The 21,963-nt window shown below is 32.0% G+C and overlaps 1 protein-coding gene across 1 annotated transcript; it reads right to left on the reverse strand.

Moving 5' to 3' along the window:
* Positions 1 to 970: 970 nt before the first annotated feature.
* On the reverse strand, positions 971 to 14,557 carry LOC143083913 (uncharacterized). The gene is made up of 9 exons (XM_076260316.1): positions 14,390 to 14,557; positions 13,306 to 13,619; positions 12,763 to 12,906; positions 11,366 to 11,572; positions 9,549 to 9,664; positions 8,601 to 8,742; positions 6,258 to 7,240; positions 4,780 to 5,017; positions 971 to 3,379 (listed from the first exon to the last, which is right to left on the reverse strand). The coding sequence occupies exons 3-9, from the start codon at positions 12,898 to 12,900 to the stop codon at positions 2,978 to 2,980; spliced, it is 2,226 nt and encodes a 741-aa protein (XP_076116431.1). The 5' UTR covers positions 12,901 to 12,906; positions 13,306 to 13,619; positions 14,390 to 14,557; the 3' UTR covers positions 971 to 2,977.
* Positions 14,558 to 21,963: the final 7,406 nt, after the last annotated feature.

Raw genomic sequence — 21,963 nt, forward strand, 5'->3', positions numbered from 1 at the left:
GCCGATACTCTAATATACAAAAGTGTAATGAATTTACTTACTGAGATAACAACTGCTTCATAAATTTTTTGGTGGGGTTCGTGTTGCTGTCACATTTTTATGGCCCCGCAACAAAGTTGTCGGTGCCATATAGTTTTACCCTTGTCCGTAATTCCTTCATTCCGCCATTCTGTCATTCCGTCATTCGATCATTCCGCAACAAACTATTATACGGATTTTTTTTATAAACGCCTTCAGAGATTGGGCTGATTTTTGGTATGTGACTTACCCATGATGAGTTACAGATCAAGTTTGAGTTTTGTTCCGCTCGGCTAATATTTGCTGTAATTTTGGACTTTGGACTTTTTTGAAAATCACGGTTATACGGACTTTTTTCTAAATGCTTTCAGATATTGGGCTGATTTTTGGTATGTGCGCTAACCACGATGAGTTACAGATCAAGTTGAAGTTTCGTTTCGCTCCGCTAATTTTTGCCAAAATTAAGGGTTTACAACTTTAAAAATTGTTGAAAATCACAGTTATACAGACTTTTTTCTATACGCCTCCAGATTTTGAGCTGATTTTTTATATGTGAGACTACCATCATGTGTGTGTCCACATGTGTTATTGAAAATGCAGATTTTTCAACGGGGCCATTTGTGTAGCTTTGACACATCTAGTTACATATTTTGTCTGTTTGTTTTGTTCACACATTGTTGTCAATATAACGGAATTGGATTCGACTGTCACACAAGTGAGAGGTTTAGCGCTTTAAAACCAGGTTTAATCCACCATTTTCTATATAAGAAAGTGCCTGTACCGAGTCAGGAATATGACAGTTGTTGTCCATTCGTTTGATGTGTTTTATCATTTGATTTTGCCATTTGATTAAGGACTTTCCGTTTTGAATTTTCCTCGGAGTTCAATATTTTTGTGATTTAATTTTTCAAGAAGTAAACTATTGGTATCTCATTGATGTTTTCTTCACATCTCTTGTTGGCTATATATATATTATTGAATTTGAATAATAAACGAAAAATGCATTAGATAATTATAAATCTTTATTACAAGCTTTAGCATTTATAATATATGAAAACTAAAACTAAGGTTTTAGAATATTCTATATTATAAAAAGAAAGTTCAAAATTGAATTCATGTAATATTATTACTTGTATCACCTTTGAAAACATAAACATAGGAATGCTAAATTTGACAATATACACTTTTGGTACACCGACTTATTTATTTCATATGTTTTAACACCTAAAATACTTTTCAACGAAATAATCCGACAGTGGGTTTTTGTAGAAAATGAATATAAACTTAATAAATAATTTGGCATTCACAATACTAAATGATTTTTAAAATGTGTTACTCATATAAACAATTCAGTTGAAGATAGTAATTACTAAAGTATTGAAAGATATTTATAAAAAGAGAGATAACTCCGGCAACAGTGCAAACTTTAGACAGTAAAAAATTAAATTTTTATTGCTCTAAGGAATTTTTTTTCTAAATGTGATATTATTATTGTTTTAAATAATACAAATACTATTATCTTGTTCGTCTCTGAAGTTATGATATCAACAATAAACATAGTCATATACAAACTATATGTACAACAGTTTCTGACAGTTATCGAAACGGGGAAATACCTTTTCTTTGGATTTAAACATACAAAAAATTGATATCCACTTATTCAACATGTTTGATAACTTTGGGGGACTTGGGAGGGGGTCGAAATATTTTTTTCTGCTTTCTTTATCATGAAACTTCTGAAAACATAGAAAAAAGTATAGAGAAATAGTAACATTTTCTAAAAAAGTGAAAAGACACTTCCAATTAACCAACTTCTTTTATAGTTGAATTCTTTTGCAGTACTCTTTGACAAAAGTAGTCGCAGAGATTTAACAAATAATGGTATGTTTATCCAAAAATATGTCCTTTTTTTACAAATAAGCAGTATTTCTTGAAATTTAAAATATGATATTGCTGATACAAAATATTACTTCGTTATAAAAAAAACCATACAGGATATGTGCATACTGTCAAACAAACACTCACCACTTCATTACTACAAGTAGTGGTTACACGTTACAAAACTTACTAAATTACATATAATTACAATGTATCATTAAATCGAAGGACTCTAGTAAATTGATAATAAAGAAATCTAAATGGCACTTGATTGACAAAAAATGAACCCGACGAGTACATTTTGCATATCTAGATATGTAAGCATAACATATTACAAACCCTTAAATACATAAGGAGAACTACGATAGGCAAGTTCATGTCGAGAAAGGATGATAATTATAATAAAACTAATAATACAAATAGTAATACCAAAATGATATAAATACAATGATGTATCATAATAATCATAAATGGAAAAACCACTCATTATCAATACAATAAACATTATAGGATATTTATAGCAATTTATTGATTTTGACACATGGTTTGAAAATAATATCTGCGTTAGCAAATTTATTCAACCGTGGCAGAATGATGTGGAATGGAAGACAAAAATTACATTCCAGGTTTATCAGGTGCACTTTTATGACAATCAATCTAGTGTTTTAGAGAAACAAAACCAAGTCGAGATATGAGTTATTGCTAAATAATGAAACCTTGCATCAGTTCTTTTGTAAAAAAGTAGTTGTAAGGCATATTTCACATTGTAGGAAACTCTTAAGTTCATACATTTGTGTAGTTTAAATAATGCAACAACAGATTTATTGAAAATAATTATCTGTAAGTATACGATTAAAAGGAATGTGATAAGATACGAATGAAAAAACCAAACGCCAACAGTATCGCACTGACACACGCACGTTGCTGCAAACTTTCAAGAAGCTTAGATTTGTAGTGCTTTGAAAAAGGCCACGAACATATCATTAAAAGGATGGATGGATGCATTGGCTTTAACCAACATTCTACTCTTTCGGAACGAGTGTATAAAACCAAACAAACAAACATCTTAAGGACGTTTTAATCAATTTGCTATAGGACTACTTTCTATGAATGCAGTGATTACATCTCTCACATCTTTTGCAGAAGGCCTTTCATCTAGACCCTTTTCCCAACAGTCTTCAATTTTGTGACGGATAGTTATTTGTGGGTAAGGGTCCACCAGTGAAGGTCTTTCTCCGTTAACAATGCGCTTAATCAGTTCTTCATATGTTGTTTTTGCACTTTTATCTAAAAACGCTCTCTTGGTATAAAAAGCTTCCCATAGAACTATTCCAACTTGGAACATGTCTGACTCATGACCGCAGTAATCGCACAGTAAGACTTCTGGAGCTCTAACAATTGGCACACCACCACTTATATTACCTTTTAAAATCTTTCTCATTGTAATGCCACCATCAGACAGTTTTGCTTCACCATCTTTTATCTGAATATGTGAAATTTGAAACAAAAGCAGACCATTTATTATCTTTCAAATTTATCCGAAGGTAAAACTGAAGGAAACAGGTGAAGGGGCATTAGCTGTCAAATTCATCTTCATCGATTCGATCAAATTCTAATATTTGATTTATAACATACTTAAACATATATCCAAATTAAAAAAAAGTATAAAATAAACAATTAACAATTCATAAACTCGATAATATCTATCAAACTTTTGTGTGTATGTATGTCTATACCTCATCGAATTAGCAATCGAACTGACATCCGAAGACTGCTGGACGGTCATATAACTCGATATAAACATAAAATTAAACATAAGGGTGATTGCAACTACGTGTAATTGGACTTTTGTGAGTATGTTTCATTTCAATTCATGGGTTAATCATTGTTTTTTTCTCTGTTATATATTTATATTTTATTTTCCTTTTAATAGCCAAACGCATGCATAACCCATATCCAGCTAATGGATTGATTTAAAGGTCAAATGAATACGGATTCAAAGAAGTCGAGCGATATTATTTATCTTATTTCGACAAAAATAACTAAATTGCCTGTTCAATTTAGCCTTTCATAAAAATTTCACATTACATTTATTGTTAGGAAGCAATTGCTCTATTAAATGTCTTTGTAGAAAATGTAACTTGATTTAATTTGTTAGTCAAAATGTCTATTTTCAGAAATAGAAGGACAGATATGTTAAATTACAAATTGTGTTAATAAATGTTAATCAGAATGAGATATTTTAATCAAAAATTTAATGAATATAAAACATAGAAGTGTTTGCATGTGTCAAAAAAAAATCAAAGATAGAAAAATGCATAATGTGTTAGGAATACGGATCTTGTGTACACGCTTATCTAACAATATTCTGACAACACTCTCTTTTTCTTTCTGCTTTACAATCTTTTATTGTCAGATACTTGTAAGTGTAGTCAAATGATATGTATTTCAGTCAGATTGACAGGAGCACTGTCAGTAATATTTTCGTTGAATATTAATAGAAACGAGGGTTTAATAACAAAGTCTTAACGGGTTGAGAAATTAGAAAAATGTAGCCATCAACCACGTGGAACTTGTGAAGGAAATATTTCAGTCGCTCTCAAGTATCTTAGAAAAGAATCGCATACTTCAGTCACAGAAAGATAAGCCATGTTTGTTTCGAATGGTAAGCAAAAAACCGGAAGATAGTGTTGTTCTTATGTCGAGTTTTGTACATAGTTGTCTGGCTTACAACAATATCGCAAATTTCGCTTCAACATACGAGGTTTAACTATTCCTTTGACATCATCCACTTTTATTATTTATTTTGAAAGTATTGAAATTATTGATTTATTGCCAAACATTGAACACGAGGACAGTGTTGTGAATTTTTGTTCTACTTACTAATATTGCAGCAAGTCGAATGTTTCTATGAACGATTCCAGATTGATGGAGATATATCAGCCCTTCAAGACCGTCTTTTATGTAATGAAGACTTTTGCGCCAACGTATATGCTCATCAAAAACTTTGTTATCTAAATTCTCTCCACAATATTCTGTGAAAAAATCAAAGCCTTCCAGTACGTGGTCGTTAAATGGACAAATACCATAGAACTTGACAACATTCTGGTGATGAAGATCTCTGTAAAAAAAATAGCTGTAACTACATTATTAGAAACAATACATTATTTTCCTCAGCAATGCTTTGAATTAACGTATAATAAGTTATCTACAAGTGTCAAAAATCTTTTATAATTTAACAAAAACACAAAGAGGTGGAAAAATCATATCAATCAAAATATAGACAAAATACATTAGAAATAGCGAATATATTTCAGACAAAAAATAAGAATGAGCGAACACAAAGAAGATAACTGATAAAGAATACGTTTGTTGTTGTCTCTAGTTTGTTATGTGTTTTTCCATTAGGGAATTCAACGTAGATGTCCAGTTTTCGGACGTCCCCTTAAGTAATTTTGTAGACACGGTCAGATTTATTTCTTGCACGTTGACCTGCAACTGTTTATTGAAAGTTTGGATTTTGCATCTTCAGAGGCTATTGCATTTCGCCGACTAACTATCTGCAGGTCGCTAATTTACGTTTAGTCCTTTCTAACTGAGTTTGCTGTGATTAAATTGCGATCGTTTCCAGATTCGGGTCGTGTCAAAATGAGGATTTCGAGTATACATGCTTCCTGGAGATGCATTTTATATCTTCATGACTCTTTAATCGAGTGCAACACTTATTTGACAGGTTTGTATGTGGCCTGTTATCAGGAAAAATGTCTCCCCTATATCCGTTATCTGATATAGTCAACGTTTCTCTCTACCTTTATCCCCTTAGTGTCAATTTGAAGAGCTTAACTACTAGTATTTTATCTAATATGAAGTTTTTTTGTCGTTTGAATTACCAAGAATATTTGCCACTCAGTGTTACAATTTGTTAATCTGATAATCAAACAAACATATGATCGACCAATCAATAGACATACTAAATCTAATCATCTTAAGGTGGTACCCAACACTTTTCCTAAAATTAATTTGGCACGGTTAATTTTCCTAAAATGTTGACAAAGTATTTACTTTGATCCTTTGACAAAAATATAAAAATTTCAAAAGAATTGAACCAACGATTTTATCAGAAAAACTACACTGTTTATATAGCAGTTTGACAAACACTCATTTTGATCATTGAGAAGCTTAATACTCCCTTCACAACTCAACGTAATTAAAACGTTTAGTTGATTTTACAGAGTTATCTCCCTGTAGTGTTAGGTACCACCTTAAAACATAAATGTGGATATTTCCCGACAAATGGAACTTAAAATACAATTATTTGATTTGTTCTTTTGTTTATAGCTATTCATAATAGTCATACCTACCTCATACTATACACTTCTGCCGTAGATGTATATTTGTCGTTGTTGTTTTTCTTGTATCGCATTGATTTAACGGCCACTGTTATTTTTTCGTTGTTTAACTTTATCGTGGCAACACCTTTGGTCTCAGCGATGTGATCGGATTTAGTAATGTTTTCGCCAAAGACAGCCATTGAAGCAAAAATAATTTGTCCATAAACAGGCATAACATCTTTTTGCATACTATAACTGTGTTTTCGTATTTCTCTTGGTTGTCTCAAATCTTTGGAAATATTTTCCATGAGTTTGTCACCTGCGTTTATTCGTCTTGGAATTTCTTTGTAAAAAAACTCCGTAATACGAAAATTTATTTTCTTCAACAGCGAGTCTTCAATTGTCGTGTTAAGAACTTGAACAGACAGTTTGGTTAACATTTTTTCTGCTCTTTTGTTTGCAAAAGAGATTTTATCTGAATTGTATTCAGAAAGTTTCATTTCATTGTTTAGTTTATCTGAAATAACACATGTGACACCGACTGGCAGCAATATAAGTCCGAAGGCTAATATAAAAGGTGAACTTACTGCTAACAAAATCTTTCCTTTTGTGCCTTTGAGACCAATGTCTGACAACTCAAAAGATGTGCTTCTATCCAATGCATTTATTTTCCTTGATATGCAAGTTTCTTCTTCTCCTAAGAGAATTCCATCAATTGTTTCACATTCCCTATCTATCAAAAAGCATTCACTCTTAAATAAGTGTTCAATCATATCACTCAGTTTTGAAACTTCTGTTTCTTGAAGTTTTTTGCGTAACTCCTGAGTTATATAGTCGAAAACTAATTTGTCAATGACTCTTTTTATTTCATGAATATTGCCATGACTAGGCAGATCATCCTCGGTCCATTTAAACATCCTATCAAATGTATCCTTGCTTTGTAAATGGTCAAAGACGTTTTTTGCTATTTCCTTGCTCTGAGTTTTTGCTTTACTCTGCACGGCTTGTTTTTTCTATTTGAAATATACAGATATATATGTCAAAACATGCAAAATTGAAACAGACACACATACATATCCACACCAATTAGGAAATACAATGTTAAAAAGTAAAATAACATTACATATTATTTGGTTAAATGTATGTTTAAGGAAACTCAAATGTTAATTAATCGCATTGAACCAATATTAAAATTATCAGTCAGCATTCCTTTTTCTGAATAAACAGGAATGCCGAAAGTTATAATTAACATTATATTATATATCATAAAAATACTCTTTTGTCACGATATTGAACACTATCTTCTTTTCGGTATGCATGGTTAATAGCATTAAAAAACATCCAGTACATTCAGACAAAAATGAAAATAATTTCGGGCACCTATTATTTTAAACGGGGACTTACTTTATAGGCACAATAAAAAATATACATGTAAAGAAAATACAGTTTTCGTATGTTAAATAAATAAAACTAGAGTCTCTAAAGAGCCTGTGTCGCTCACCTTGGTCTATGTGAATATTAAACAAAGGACGCAAATGGATTCATGACAAAATTGTGTTTTGGTGATAGTGATTTGTTGGTACATCTTACTTTACTGAACATTCTTGCTGCTTACAATTATCTCTATCTATACTGAACTTGGCCCAGTAGTTTCAGTGGAAAATGTTAGTAAAAATTTACAAATTTTATGAAAATTGTTAAAAATTTACTATGAAGGACATAACTCCTTAGGGGATCAATTGACCGTTTTGGTCATGTGGACTTATTTTTAGGTCTTACTTTGTTGCACATTATTGCTGTTTACAGTTTATATCTATCTATAAAAATATTCAAGATAATAACAAAAAACAGCAAAATTTCCTAGAAATTACCAATTCAGGGGCAGCAACCTAACAACGGGTTGTCCGATCCATCTGAAAATTTCAGGGCAGATAGATCTTGACCTGATAAACAATTTTATCCCCATGTCAGATTTGCTCTAAATGCTTGGTTTTTGAGTTATAAGCCAAAAAATGCATTTTACCCCTTTGTTCTATTTTTAGCCATGGCGGCCATATTGGTTGATCATTTTTTCAATTAGGTACTCTAATGATGATTGGGGCCAAGTTTGGTTTAATTTGGCCCAGTAGTTTCAGAGGAGAAGATGTTTGTAAAAGTTAACGACGACGGACGACGGACGACGACGACGACGGACAACGGACGACGGACGCAAAGTGATGAGAAAGGTCACTTGGCCCTTCGGGCCAGGTGAGCTTAAAACTAAATAGATATATTGTACTTATTGACCATTTTGGCCTCTAGTATCAATGACGTGAAGTTAAATGGTCAAATGCACAAATTATGCACGACAATTACTACCAGAAGGTTTCTTACCAATAACAGATTTTCCTTTACAGACTGAATCCTTTTTCTTATGTTTTCTCTCATTTCTTTTTTGTCTTGTTTTGATTTATGTGAATTTCGTATTCTTGTGGACAATTTCATCAATAATCGTTCTATAAACTTCCTCTGCCAGCTGTAATCAATACAATTCATATAATAAAAATTCACGCACAGCATAATAAAATGGTTGAACAAGCATAAGTGTTCTTAAGATACCGCATCATGAAATCTGGTCGAAATCCCAATGATTATAACTGATCCTTATAATTTAGAAAGATCTCTTCGTTATGTGTAAAAGTTAACACTTTCGAATTGACTTGAACACAAGTAACTTGAATAAAATCGTTAACCTACCTTAAACGATAACTTATACCTGATACGTAACTGATGAACAGACGGATGTTCGCCCTGAACATGAAAAATATTGGCTCAGCTATCTTAGGCGGAGCATACAAACAGTAAATGCACAAAAAATAAAAATAATTTAATACAAAAGTCTCCGTCAAATAAATCATTACTTATTTAAAACATTGGAAGTCCTAAAAATATTTCACAGTTCTTCAAGGAAAATTCTTTTATTAAATGATACAGTTTTCGTCCGTTTTCATATGCAAGACGTCGTTTCACGATATAAAACATCAAAATGTGGTTTTCAATAAGGTCAGTGTAAAATAACATAAAAGACTAATTTCGTGTACTCGTAGTTGCCGAATGATGAAAGTTAAGATAATCGATTATTTATCACTGTGGAACCTTTTGTTATTCATTAAAAGTATCATTTCAAAAATGGCAAGTTAACTTTTCAAAATACTACAGATTTTTGACAGGGGGAAAGTATTAGCTATTTGGATTTTTTGAAGTGTATTACATATAATCATAAATATGTTTTCTTTTATTGTAATACTTTTTTTTTTACTGAAATGTTTAAAAGTTACTAACTGCAAATGTCTATGGTACTTCTCTCTGATTGTTGCAGGAATCATGCTTTCAATACCTTTTAGGATGTCTGTAAAGTCCTGCGAAACCGGGTTACCATCGAGAGAGTTTTGCATCTCCTAAATATTACAGTCATTAGATTAAGTAACAGTAAGAAGTTTTCTCTAATTCTATGGAAATTTATCCCTTTCCGAACTCATTGTATAAAAAAATTTAATCAACGTGTGGTTGCCGGTGATCTCAAAATTAAGATCATTGGATGATTTTAAGGTCATGACCTTTTTAGCTAACTGGATGAATCAAAATATGCCAGAACAAGTGTTAATGAAATTGACAACTTCGTGCAATGTGAAAGGCACTGGAAGGGGATTTTCGGTTAACAAAATAAAATATGTAGTTTTTAATCATTAGAGAAACAGATTCTTACATAGTTACTCGTGGATTATCGGATTTATCCAATCTCGATAGTTAGATTATAAATTTTAAATTCCTCGCCTATCTCGATTGAATAAATCCGATAATCCACTCGTATCAATGTAAGAATCTATATATATATATACCAAATCGTACAATAAAAAAATGAATTTATGTTCAAAAATATTTGAAGTGAAGATCATACTTTTCATCAAATTAAATAATAGAAGAATATAGGAACATAGATAGATGACACATCATAAAGGAAATAAGTAACTGGAACAAAGTTGTAACCTACCTATCTCTAACTGAAAATTTCACACATGAATACTCATAGGTCAATCAATAATATACAACATTTAAAAAAAAATGGTATCACCTATTTACAGGAACTACACCAACTCAAAATATTTAGTCCTGTTTTTTAATGCACGAGTCTATGCTTACTTACTTATTTTTTAATTGTTGATAAACATTTTAACCATAAGTCTCAATTATACTAATGTTGCAGTCAAAAGCCGGAATACATTTCTTTATTAACCAAACTACATTTCATAATCACACAAGCTAAATTTTTAAAGCAGCTAACTATATAATTATTTGTATGGAAATTTTCCATTTTAATTATTCGTTATCTGACTGTTTCTATTATGCCATTGCAGGTATTTCAGTATGGTAGAAGTCAGTGAAGCGGGAAAACAGATTCGTACAATCTGTCTTTAAACTGATCGTGTCCTACCTCGCGATTGTAACACTTTTACTGAGTGGTCGATGCATGTATAAGTAAACGCTTATCTTGTCGACACATCTGGTCTTTCTGCATATACCTCAGTTTTTATCAGTTTCCTTAATTTGCCTTCTTTATCAATTACCGAGATTTGAACATTGGTATAAATTAAAATAACAAGAGTAACGAACTCAAAGGAAATTTCAAAACGGAAAGTCCTTCATGGCAAAATAAAAAGCTAAAACACATCAAAGGAATGGAAAACAACTAACTACTCCCACCTTGAGACATATCTGGTCAATAATTTCTCTCTTTTGTAATACAATTAACAAATTTACATTATCGGCGAGCTAATCCTATACTGATGTTGTCAGTTTTTGTTTTCTGCTACTAGCCTAAGTGTTGTCTTTTAAGGATTAAACACTTAAAGTGTTATAACTATAAATTGCCACTTGATGACCAAATGTTACTTTTCTAAAAAAAAACCAATGCACCGACGTATTATAGGTACATAGTGATATGTGTATCTTTTTTTTTAAAGAAGCAACACTCAACGTTTCTTTACCCAATGAAACCAGCCTCAACCGCTAAAATACCCATCTACAACCTCGTGAAAAGTAAAAACGTCGAATATCACTGATGAACAAACAGTTTTTACAACTTTGTCAAAGCATATTACCTCGCGTGCACTTAGTCTGTACAGCTTGTCTGGATCAAAGCCTATCCAGCTCTCGTCTAAAGTATCTTGGACGATCTGAAAAACCTTGTCTGGTTCTTCATGGATCTGATCCCATTTATTGCAGATAAATATTGCTCTTTCTGGATCAAATACCGACATATGCTCATCTTGATTCTGTTTCATCAACACATCCCGTATTTGAAAAATCTGAAATAAAACAAAATACATTTGTTTTCTTGTGTAGACGGTAAGGAAAATCCCCGCAAAAGAGTACCTAAAGCAGGCTAGAAAATACACGTAACAGACAACAACAGATGTTTCTTCATTAGTCATTGGAATTGATAAAAATGAAAAAAAATAATAATGTATTCGAAAGCATCATAAATATTTTTGTATGTATTTTAACAATCAATACAAAAAAGTTGACATACACCTGATGTACATTGGTTGTCCTTAATTGTTGTGATTCATACATGTTATTGTTTCTCGTTTCTGTTTGTTTTTTATATAGTGAGACCATTGGTTTTCCTGTTTGAATGGTTTTACACTTGTAATTTTTTGGGCCCATTAGAGCCTGATTTGGGTGTGAGCCAAGGTTCCATGTCGAAGCCGTACTTTGACCTATAATGATATACTTTTACAAATTATGACTTGGATTGAGAGTTGTCTCATTGGCACTCATACCACATGCATCTTCATATATCTATATTCAGGGTAAATTTGTAATAGCATTTAGTACATGCATATCAATTGTTTTGAAATCCTTGCACAAAAAGATGCTTTTCAAAAAATGTTCTACTCAATAGCTGCGTTTTTACCGCAATTTATTTGTTAATACCTCCGCCATCTTGATTCCACGAAAACAAAGAAGATACATTTAATTTATGTTCTTGACATACTTTAAGCTTTTTAGAAAAAAAGGTTGAAGGACCAACGAAATTTTAGATATACAGACAGAAACGCTTGAGCCTTTATATGACAAACAATACGCCTCCGGTTGCGGGAATTTCTCGCTACATTGAAGACCTGTTGGTGACCTTCTGCTGTTGTTTTTTTCTATGGTCGGGTTGTTGTCTCTTTGACACATTCCCCATTTCCATTCTTAATTTTAATAATCCACTACAAATATCAGGAAACACAAATCTGCTTAACCTAAGAGGTGATCTGACATTTTATTTAAAATTAAAAAAATCCGCATTTGTAGTATATATCGTTTTATGCTAATGTACATTGTATTATAACAAGAGGCAGATGTATGTTGTTGTTTGTTTTTCGCAAACTTGTTCAAAATTGATCATTTAATTGTTCGTATGCAAAATCATATAAAATTTTAATTGTGTTCAAACAATGAATTCTATAAATATCTTTGTAAAACTAATTCAATTAAAAACCATTACTCTGTCACTCTGTATACCGCCAGCATTTGGTGTATTTATAACATAGATGAAGGCCAAAGCCTTCGGTAGATATTGGTACAATCTTTCCGTCAGTTCTGGATTGTCAGGGCCAATACCAGGAGTATCAACAATTAACATGTGTTCCTGAAAAGCAAAGTTACATTTCCATTGAAATACAAAACTAGACCAATCGATCTGATCATATGAAAATTTAATTTCTTTTCAAATGATAGATAACAATAAATGTAATAATTTCGATTTGGATCACCAGAAGACTCTTACATGTTAGTCATATGATACTACGTTTTAACTATACCACCATTAACAAAAACAGTAACAGCTAAAACATTTTGGCGTTAGCCACTCCAATATTCTAGCGAAACCCCTTGTTCTATCTTCTTTTACTAATAAACTAATTTCCTTCTATTTTGATGATGTACATTTTAGTCTCTAAAGTTTTTCCTTGCTTAAGTGACGCTCGAATATAAAATTTTGAAATGATAGATAAGGGAATAAGGCAATGATGTAAACTGTAAATCCTACCTGTAAAGCAGGGATTGGCCAATTGATATCTATGTACTTTAACGCATCACTTCCTTCGTCTGGAATGTTTTCTGTTGGTGATGAGACAGGCTTACTACCGTGTTTTCGTAAAAGATCCTGGACTTCAGCAGTATCAGCATCTCCCTGTAGCGGTACTTCTTTTTTGTAATCTTTTCCAGTAATCAAAACAATCGATTTTTCTTCTTTATTATAAATTCTGCAAATTGTGGAAGTGCAAGTCAATGAGTGTTTAGGTAGCAATTCCACGCCTAGTAACAAATTCACAAAACTACTTTTCCCTGCGCTTGTTTCACCTAAAAAATATATAAACTTGATTTTTTACTTGTCAAGCAGTTTCTGAGAAAAATGTAACGAAAATATTCATTGGACGGACGTACTGATAGACTGACAGACTGACGGATGGATGGATGGACAGACAAAGGTAAAACAGAATACTTCTCTTTTTTGAAAGCGGGGGTATAATAAACTACAGTAACACTGAAACATTGACTGATACATTGAAATTATCTTAGCCAGCAGGACGTCCAATACTGAAGGGAAATTATAAAGAAAGATTATTTTCATTTCAGGAAAGGTAATTGAATCTTGCTAACTATGAGGCACTCCAGGCGATGTAATTCATATGTGAATTCCAAAGATATATCTTAGAATGTCTTTAATTACATATCCTGAAATTTACAACTATCTTCAAATCTGTTCGACAGTCTGTAAGGCTTTGCATTAAATATAATGCATTGCTAATATGGTTGGTAAAGCAACTTTCGATGCACCATAAAGAGAATTTGCTAGTGAAAAAAAAACTTCTTAAAATATTAGGAATATATTAACTTTGTACTGGTTTGGATTTATACATATTTTGATATGAGCGTCACTAATGAATCTTATGTAGACGAAACGCGCGTCTGACGTACTAAATTATAATCCTGGTACCTTTGATAACTATTAAAACTTTTACCAACTGAAATCTGCATCATTGCTCACAAAAAACTCAAAATCCCCCCCAAAAAATCAGGATAGATTTGTAGACAGCAGCACTGACTATGACTGATTAAGCAATAATAACCTGTTATAACTATTGGACAAAAATCGTCATTCAGATCCTTGAGAGATTCTGAAATAATCTTTTCTATATCTCCAAATTCTACACTAAGTTCGTCTTTTACTTCAGCAGATAAACGCTTGTTTTTGATCAGACTTTGTATATCATTATATGACTGCAGCAGAGAATTCTTTGCTTTATGCTTGAAATCTGCAATCTTACTAAGTAGTATGTCCACAGAATCCTTAAAAATATATTTGTATTTAGAAAATAAAAACCAATTTTATAATTTTATTCATTTTTCAAATGCAAGAACAGAAATTCCGACATAATTCATTTAATATAAATACAGTGCAGGAGTAAAGATTTACATATCATACTTCGTCTTTTGACGACATTAATGAATAAGATACTATATGAACATTTCTTATACATTTTAAAAAATATCAATGAAACAACACGGGGAAACGAGTGTAAAGCAATAAAGTTACCTTTGCTGTTTTGGTACTTTGGTATTTCCTTATTGGTTTAGCAGGCATCTGTGCAAATGGCAAATAAGACCAGATTAATAGAAAAAATAATGGCATATAAAACGTATATAGAACAACATAAACAAAGGCAATGATAGTGTACCGCTGTTCGAAAGTCATAAATCGATTGAGAGAAAAAAATTCCAGGTTACAAACTAAAACTGAGGGAAACACATCAAATATAAGAGGTAGACAACGAAACAACAGAAACACTTAAGTGCAACAAAAAACCAAACGATAATGCAACACACACAGAAACGAACTGTTAGGTAACAACTATTATTTTCTGACTTGGTACAGGACATTTTAAGAAAAAATGGTGGGTTGAACTTGATTTTATGGCTAGCCAAACCTCCCACTGTCATGGCAAAGTTAAACATAACATTGAAATTTGTTCATCAAGGAGAGTTTACAATGCTTGGTCCGTTTCTGTGTGTGTTAGTTACATTGTAGTGTTGTGTCGTTGTTCTCCTCTTATATTTGTGCGTTTCCCTCAGTTTTAGTTTGTTACCCCGACTTTGTTTTTTGTCCATGGATTTATGAGTTTGAACAGCGGTATACTACTGTTGCCTTTATTTAAGTATCTATTCATAAACACCTCTTACGAAGCCTCGATTGCGATTGGAAAATTTATGTGCATTTTGTTTAAACAAGCTGTATAACATCTTTATTAAATTTAATGACTTATCGTCTTCGGATCTATTGAATTCAATATCATCATCATGTTTTATAAATGATTATTCGAAATGAAGCTTCACGCATACAATGAATTCATGATGATCAATGATATTTATCAAATTTTTGAAAGTTAAAATAATATCCCAATTTTCTGAGTAACATTGCTGTACATTACAAAGACGAATCACGTTTAAGGTAGATCGTGTGTCTTTCACCATCATTCATCTTAAATAGCATAAAACGCTCGGTATAGATCTGAATTAAATCATGTCTATTTCGAGAAGGATATCAATTTATTTGTAAGACTTTTCAATTAAGCAAAGAAAAAAATATATGTTTAATCTTATCATTACGACCATTTTTTCCAAGTGCATAATATTTTATCTAATTTATCTTTAAAGTCATATAAGTGGAGACAATTTTTCAAGGAATGTAAACTGAATTTTCCTATAATTTCTTTCGATACAGTAAAGGGGTTCATGACCAGTACTTTTTAATATGTTTGTGTAAAACAAACCCGAATAAAACTACGATTTAGCAACGTATTGAAAAATCTGATGTTTCAAATATAGTCCATCGATCTACATAAAATCTAATGATAAAACATGTGTTTCATAATCATTAAAAGTGAATATTATACATTCATAGATATTATAAATCATTTGGTGGTTGGCATTGAAAACACACTCACTGGTGTTTTTCCACCAGATTTGTCTATATTAAAACATGACCTGGTTTTTCAGAACAATTTCAAAATTGAGACTTTTTTTTACCTCTTAAATATTATCTTTGAAGAAGACATATAATAACATGAATAACGATAATACTTACAGTTTTTGACAAGTTCAAAGCTGACTTAGCCATGCGAGAATCTTTCGGAAAGATCTGTTTCACATTAAAAAGAATCAAATTTTGAAATAAACAATGTTCAACATCAATAATCTGTAGTGAAATCATTAAATACGAATTTATTGATAAACTGTAAGTTCCGTTTAAGTCAGGATAAAAAGGTGCGCATAAAAATAATCCCTTCGGAAATATTCAACTCAAAATTCAATAGTAATATAATTATTGAGGACCTATGTCATATCATTCCGATTGTTTTTATCTGCATACATGAGTTAAACTAGATATCTAGAGTAAGGTATATTTACTACGAATGATAAAGCATTCTTTTAATCGAAAGTTTAACAGCTTAAACGCAAAAATATGTGACTGAATGACGAATCAATTAATGAATATCTTGTATAATTTTTTGACATGAATGCATACAACAGAAATGTTTAAATGGTAAAAGCATTTAAAGTCCCCGACAGTAAAGTGCAGACGTCTTATAATAGTAAGAAGATGTGATATGATAGCCAATGAGATAGCTCTCTAGGTACCAGTCTTGTATTACAACTCCAGCTGTTGGTGCATATCAAAACATGGAAGGAAACAAAATAGTCCATATTTTCAGAATTTTTTTCTGGATTCAAGTTTTTCTGTTTGATTAAAGGTCTATCCTTAATGGAAACCTATATATAGATTTAAGGCGAAGTGTACGTAATTGCGCGCCTCTAGCGGCGTAAGATAAAATATAACATGTCATTTCTTCTTTCACAAATTTCAATTTCGAAGAGATATATAGCGAAATCTGTTTTCTTTTATTGTGCCTGTGTGCATCATTCAAAATTAGAGAATGTAATTTTGGAGTATCTAGTCTCAATTCAAGATGATTATGAATGAATAGAATACAGAATTACGGGGAGGGGGGGGGGGGGGGTAGGACCTTTATCGGAACTCCGGGATCTGGTGTTTTTAAGCTCGGGATTTCGGGATTGACCCTTTCGGGATCCGGAAATTCTATTTCCGAATTTCGGGTAGTCGGGATTTAAATCTTTTTTAATTCGGGACCTCGTCGGATTTCGTGTTTTTAAGCCCGGGATTTCGGTATCTGGATCCCTTCTTCTCTCCTCCCTCTATTATGGTTAAAGAAAAGAGGTCAGGGAAGTTTTGTGATACTTGTAACTGCAATTTAATATTTAGTGGAATGAGAGGTGAAATGTGTTCAGGCTATTATATTTCGATTTTTGTTTAAAATTTAACCAAAGTTTACTGCAAGGGGTGTTTAACGACCTCGATGATTATCCATGATGATCTCTCACTCTGTTAGCTCTAGGTTTTCACCTAGTTCATGATCATACCAGAATTGAGAAGCCTGTTGTTTACTAGTCTTATAATATGAGACTTTGGAGTTCATATAATTTACATTCAACGTTTTTTTTCAAGGCTTTTTGACTATCAACTAATGTTGACCCCCACTTTTCCAATTGATTGGATAAAATGATTGGATTGCCGCCCCTATTTCAAACTGTCCTATAGACTGACTGGTATTCGAATTTGTTAAAAGAAATAATTGGTATCTCTATTGATTCAATACCGTAATGCCGAAACACAATCATTTGTTTCCGCGAATTCCGAACAGCTAGAAATATATTCCCGAGTTTCAATTTGAGTAACTCGAATAATTCAAGCCCTTTCCATGTCCGAATTTCTCCCGCACGAGAAATGTAGCATTCATACATCAGCTGAATAATACGACTGAATTATTTGGGTTACAATTACAATTTGTGTAAATCCCGAAAGCACATAAAAGTAAAGGTCCAGCCCGACTTTCGGAAATGGACTGTTGGAGATTTCAGATTGATTTCCAGAAATAAAAATCATACAAAAATGTTTCACGCAAATATTCGTCTTCGGACGTGTAAAGTTATACAACGGTTACTAGCCGGTCTGGATTGTGATAAAAAGAAGCGCATGTAATGCATAAAATATATAATGTCGTGGCTCAGGGATGTGTTAAATTATAGAGATGCTTATGCAGCACAAAGATAAGATTAATTTACCAAAATGTACTAAGAATTACCACACAACTTAAATTTACTTAAATATTGATTTGTTATCCTGTGCCAGACAGATGGCTGATATTCCGAGAAGAAACCTTGATGAATGAAGTTTTATGGGAACAAAGATTTTGAAAACACGTCGCAGTGTTTAGATTTTAACAAAAAATAAGGCACCAAGGTCGAAAATAGTTTTAGTTCATAATGAAGAAAATGTCAACCGTTTTCTAGCTTGGCGATCTCCGCACGCACCCGAATATAATAGACAAATACAATACAATAGTACACAAAACGTTACATAAAGAACTAAAGACCGAGCAACACAAACTCCAACAAAACGGTATATATTTCATACAAGTATAGGACTATATGAAACTTCGTAACTGTTGCGGCGACGTCAATAACGTTGTCGTTGTCGTTGTTTTTTGTTTTTTTACACTCAAGATTCAACTTTAACAGGGTATAGCTTGAAAAGTAGTACGGTTGCTAAGGACTTTCTTTGCACCAATCGATTCCTCAGACATTTTAGAATCGTCTCATAAATTTAAAAAAAAATCGATTGTCTAATATAATAGAAAATCTTGGAAATGTAACAATTCCTGCCGAATTTCACGATTTTCCCTATATATCCTTTGTAATTTCGGTGTATGATGCTGTTAACTTCAACAGCTCGTATCTCAAAAACGAAAATGGTTACCCCCTCTTTTTTAATTTATTTTCCGATTTATTTTTACAAGCAGAATCTACATGTAAAATTTAAAAAAAATCCATTGTGTAGTTTAATTACGTACACTTCGCCTTAAAAAACATCTTCTATCTTTCTGGGGATATCAGTGCAGGAAAGTGGAAGGATATCATGTTTACTGGATGTGGTGCGGCCTAATTAAAACAACAAACAGAAAGTAGACAAAAATTATTTGACTTTAGGGTTACATAACTTTTTTTTTCAAAGATCAGCTGTTTTGCATGTAAGCCTATGGAGCAGTCAATTACAAGACTGCAACCTGCATAGGGAAATTTTGTCATATGATCACTGCAAGGAAGTAGCTCATGTGGACTTTTGTGTGCCCAAAATGACAAACATTATGATTTAAGGACTTTTTGAGAGAAAAAACTTATGTGGTATCAAGTTACACTTAAAATTATGTAATAATTATGCTTTTTTTTTTATAGACTAGACACCATTAAAAAGCATTAATATAGATATGAAGCTCAACAGTTTGAGGCAAATTGAGATTTTCATGGCATTACATACATAGCTTGTTGTTCGGTGTGAGCCAAGGCTCCGTGTTGAAGGCCGTACATTGACCTATACTTGTTTACTTTTTTTAAATTGTTATTTGGATGAGAGCTGTCTCATTGGCACTCACACCACATCTTCCTATATCTATGATTTTCAATTAAAAAAAACATAGAAAGATTTTTTCCTCTATGAAATCTTCTACTTGTGATGAAAATTCTAGATGCACAATTTTATTGAAAATCGGTGCAAAGTTGAAGAGACAGCAACATACAAAAGTATTTTTTTCTTAAGGATTATTATTTTTATTGCTCAATTGTTGACAATTATGTGGAACATGTCTCAAATGAACTTTTAGTGATAAGATTTCTCAAAATGTTCACTTTGCATGAGTCGATACATCTTTTACTATCAGCAGCACTGCATAGTTATTTGAAAATTCCATATTGGGGTTAAAAATTGGTTTAAAAAGTTAAATTTTCCTTAAACTATCCATCATGACAAGGAATTTTGTAATTAGGTGTGACAAGTAATCAACATTCTTACCAAAAACACCAACTTGAGTATTCATTTTGCTTTTTCTTGATTTTTCTTGCAAATTTTATATGCAATGGGGTGTCAAGTACAGTCTAAAAACCATGATATAGTAGGCATGTATAAAGACCTGTATAGTAAAAATAAGAGAAAGGTATATTCTTTCTTGTCTTATGATAGTTGTATTGTAGCAAATTCTTCAATATGAAAAAGTTGTAGGTAGTTTTTCGATTTGACTTAAACAAGAGGCTAACTTGGGTAGATTTCATGGAAAAAAGGGGGAGGGTAAACTACTGAATGTGGTTCAATTAAAGAGAAGGAAAAAATAAAAATTATAGTTAAGAATACTCTTTTAGGTTCACAGTATCCAAATAAGAAGAGAAAAAAATAGAAAGAAAGACTAGAATTAGATTTACAGATCATTTGATAGACATGAGTGATTTCCAAATTTTGCCTGTTTTCAGAAATCGGTACTGCTTATAAAGTAGGGTTACTTTTATAAATACTACTAAACAGTTCTATTAATGGCATTTTTTATGTTCAAATATGACTAATTAAAGTAACCAAGTAAATGATTTATTTTTTAAGACATGTCATTATTGTTATAGGTACCAGTCTTATATTACAACTCCAGTTTCTGGTGAATGTCAAAACATGGAGGGAAACAAAATTGTCCATTTTTTTCAGAATCATTTTTTTTAAATTTTGAATTGGATTAATTTTTTTTCTGTTTGATTATAGGTTTATGCTGAATTGAAACATATATATATAGATTTAAAAAAATCTTGCATCTTTTTGGGGATATAAGTGCAGGAAAGTGGAAGGATATCATGTTTACTGGAAGTGGTGCGGCCTAGTAAATACAGCAAACAGAAAGTAGAAAAAAAAATGTTTTGACTTCAGGGGTTTTAAAACTTTTTATTCTTCGTGGAATGACCCACTTTTTTTTCGATTAAATCTCAATTTAACATTAGTACATACATGATATGAACATGATTTTTTTTCTATGCAGCATTTTATTTATTTTTATTTTCAAAGATCAGCTGTTTTGCTTTTTAGCCTATGGAGCAGTAAATTACAAGACTGCAACTTCTACCGGAGACTAAATGAAAAAAGTAAAGCGAAACAATTAACAAACACAAAAAGAACAAGAATGTGTCAATTGTACACGGATGCCCCAATCGCACTATCATTTACTATGTTCAGTGGACCGTGAAAATGGGATAAAAAAAATCTAATTTAGCATTTAAATTAGAAACATCATAGCATAAGAAAAATGTTTTCAAAAGTTTCAAAAACTACCTTGACCATAAATTTATCCTGAAGCGGGACAGACGAATGGACGAAATAACGAACGAACGGACGGACGAACAGACTCACAGCCCAGAAAACATAATGCCCATATACTATCGTAGGTGGGCATAAAAAAAGAGCATCACATGACAGCCGTTCACTGCTTGTGGATATTTATTTCACCGAGGGAATCACCAGCCCAGTAGTCAGCACTCTTGTGTTGACTTTAGTTATCATTGATATCTTCATAATAATAGATTAACTGTTAACAAAACTTTGAATTTTTGGAACGCTAAGGCTTATCTACCTCAGGAATAGATAACCTTAGCTGTAATTGGCAAAACGTTTAGGAATTTTTGGTGTTCAATGCTCCTCAACTTCGTACTTTATTTGGCCTTTAAACATTTTTTAAATCAAGTGTCACTGGTGAGTCTTTTG

The sequence above is a fragment of the Mytilus galloprovincialis genome, chromosome 7 (assembly GCF_965363235.1).
Source record: "Mytilus galloprovincialis chromosome 7, xbMytGall1.hap1.1, whole genome shotgun sequence".
Taxonomy (NCBI): Eukaryota; Metazoa; Mollusca; class Bivalvia; order Mytilida; family Mytilidae; genus Mytilus; species Mytilus galloprovincialis.

Bases quoted from the DNA above. Each gene is read 5' to 3' on its own strand.
- LOC143083913 (XM_076260316.1), bottom strand. From the start codon at position 12,900: ATGTTAATTGTTGATACTCCTGGTATTGGCCCTGACAATCCAGAACTG. The intron at 9,665-11,365 runs GTAATATGCTTT...TGTAATATTTAG, and splicing joins ACAGACTAAGTGCACGCGAG to GAGATGCAAAACTCTCTCGA. The intron at 8,743-9,548 runs GTTAGTAACTTT...TATTGATTACAG, and splicing joins AAGTACCATAGACATTTGCA to CTGGCAGAGGAAGTTTATAG.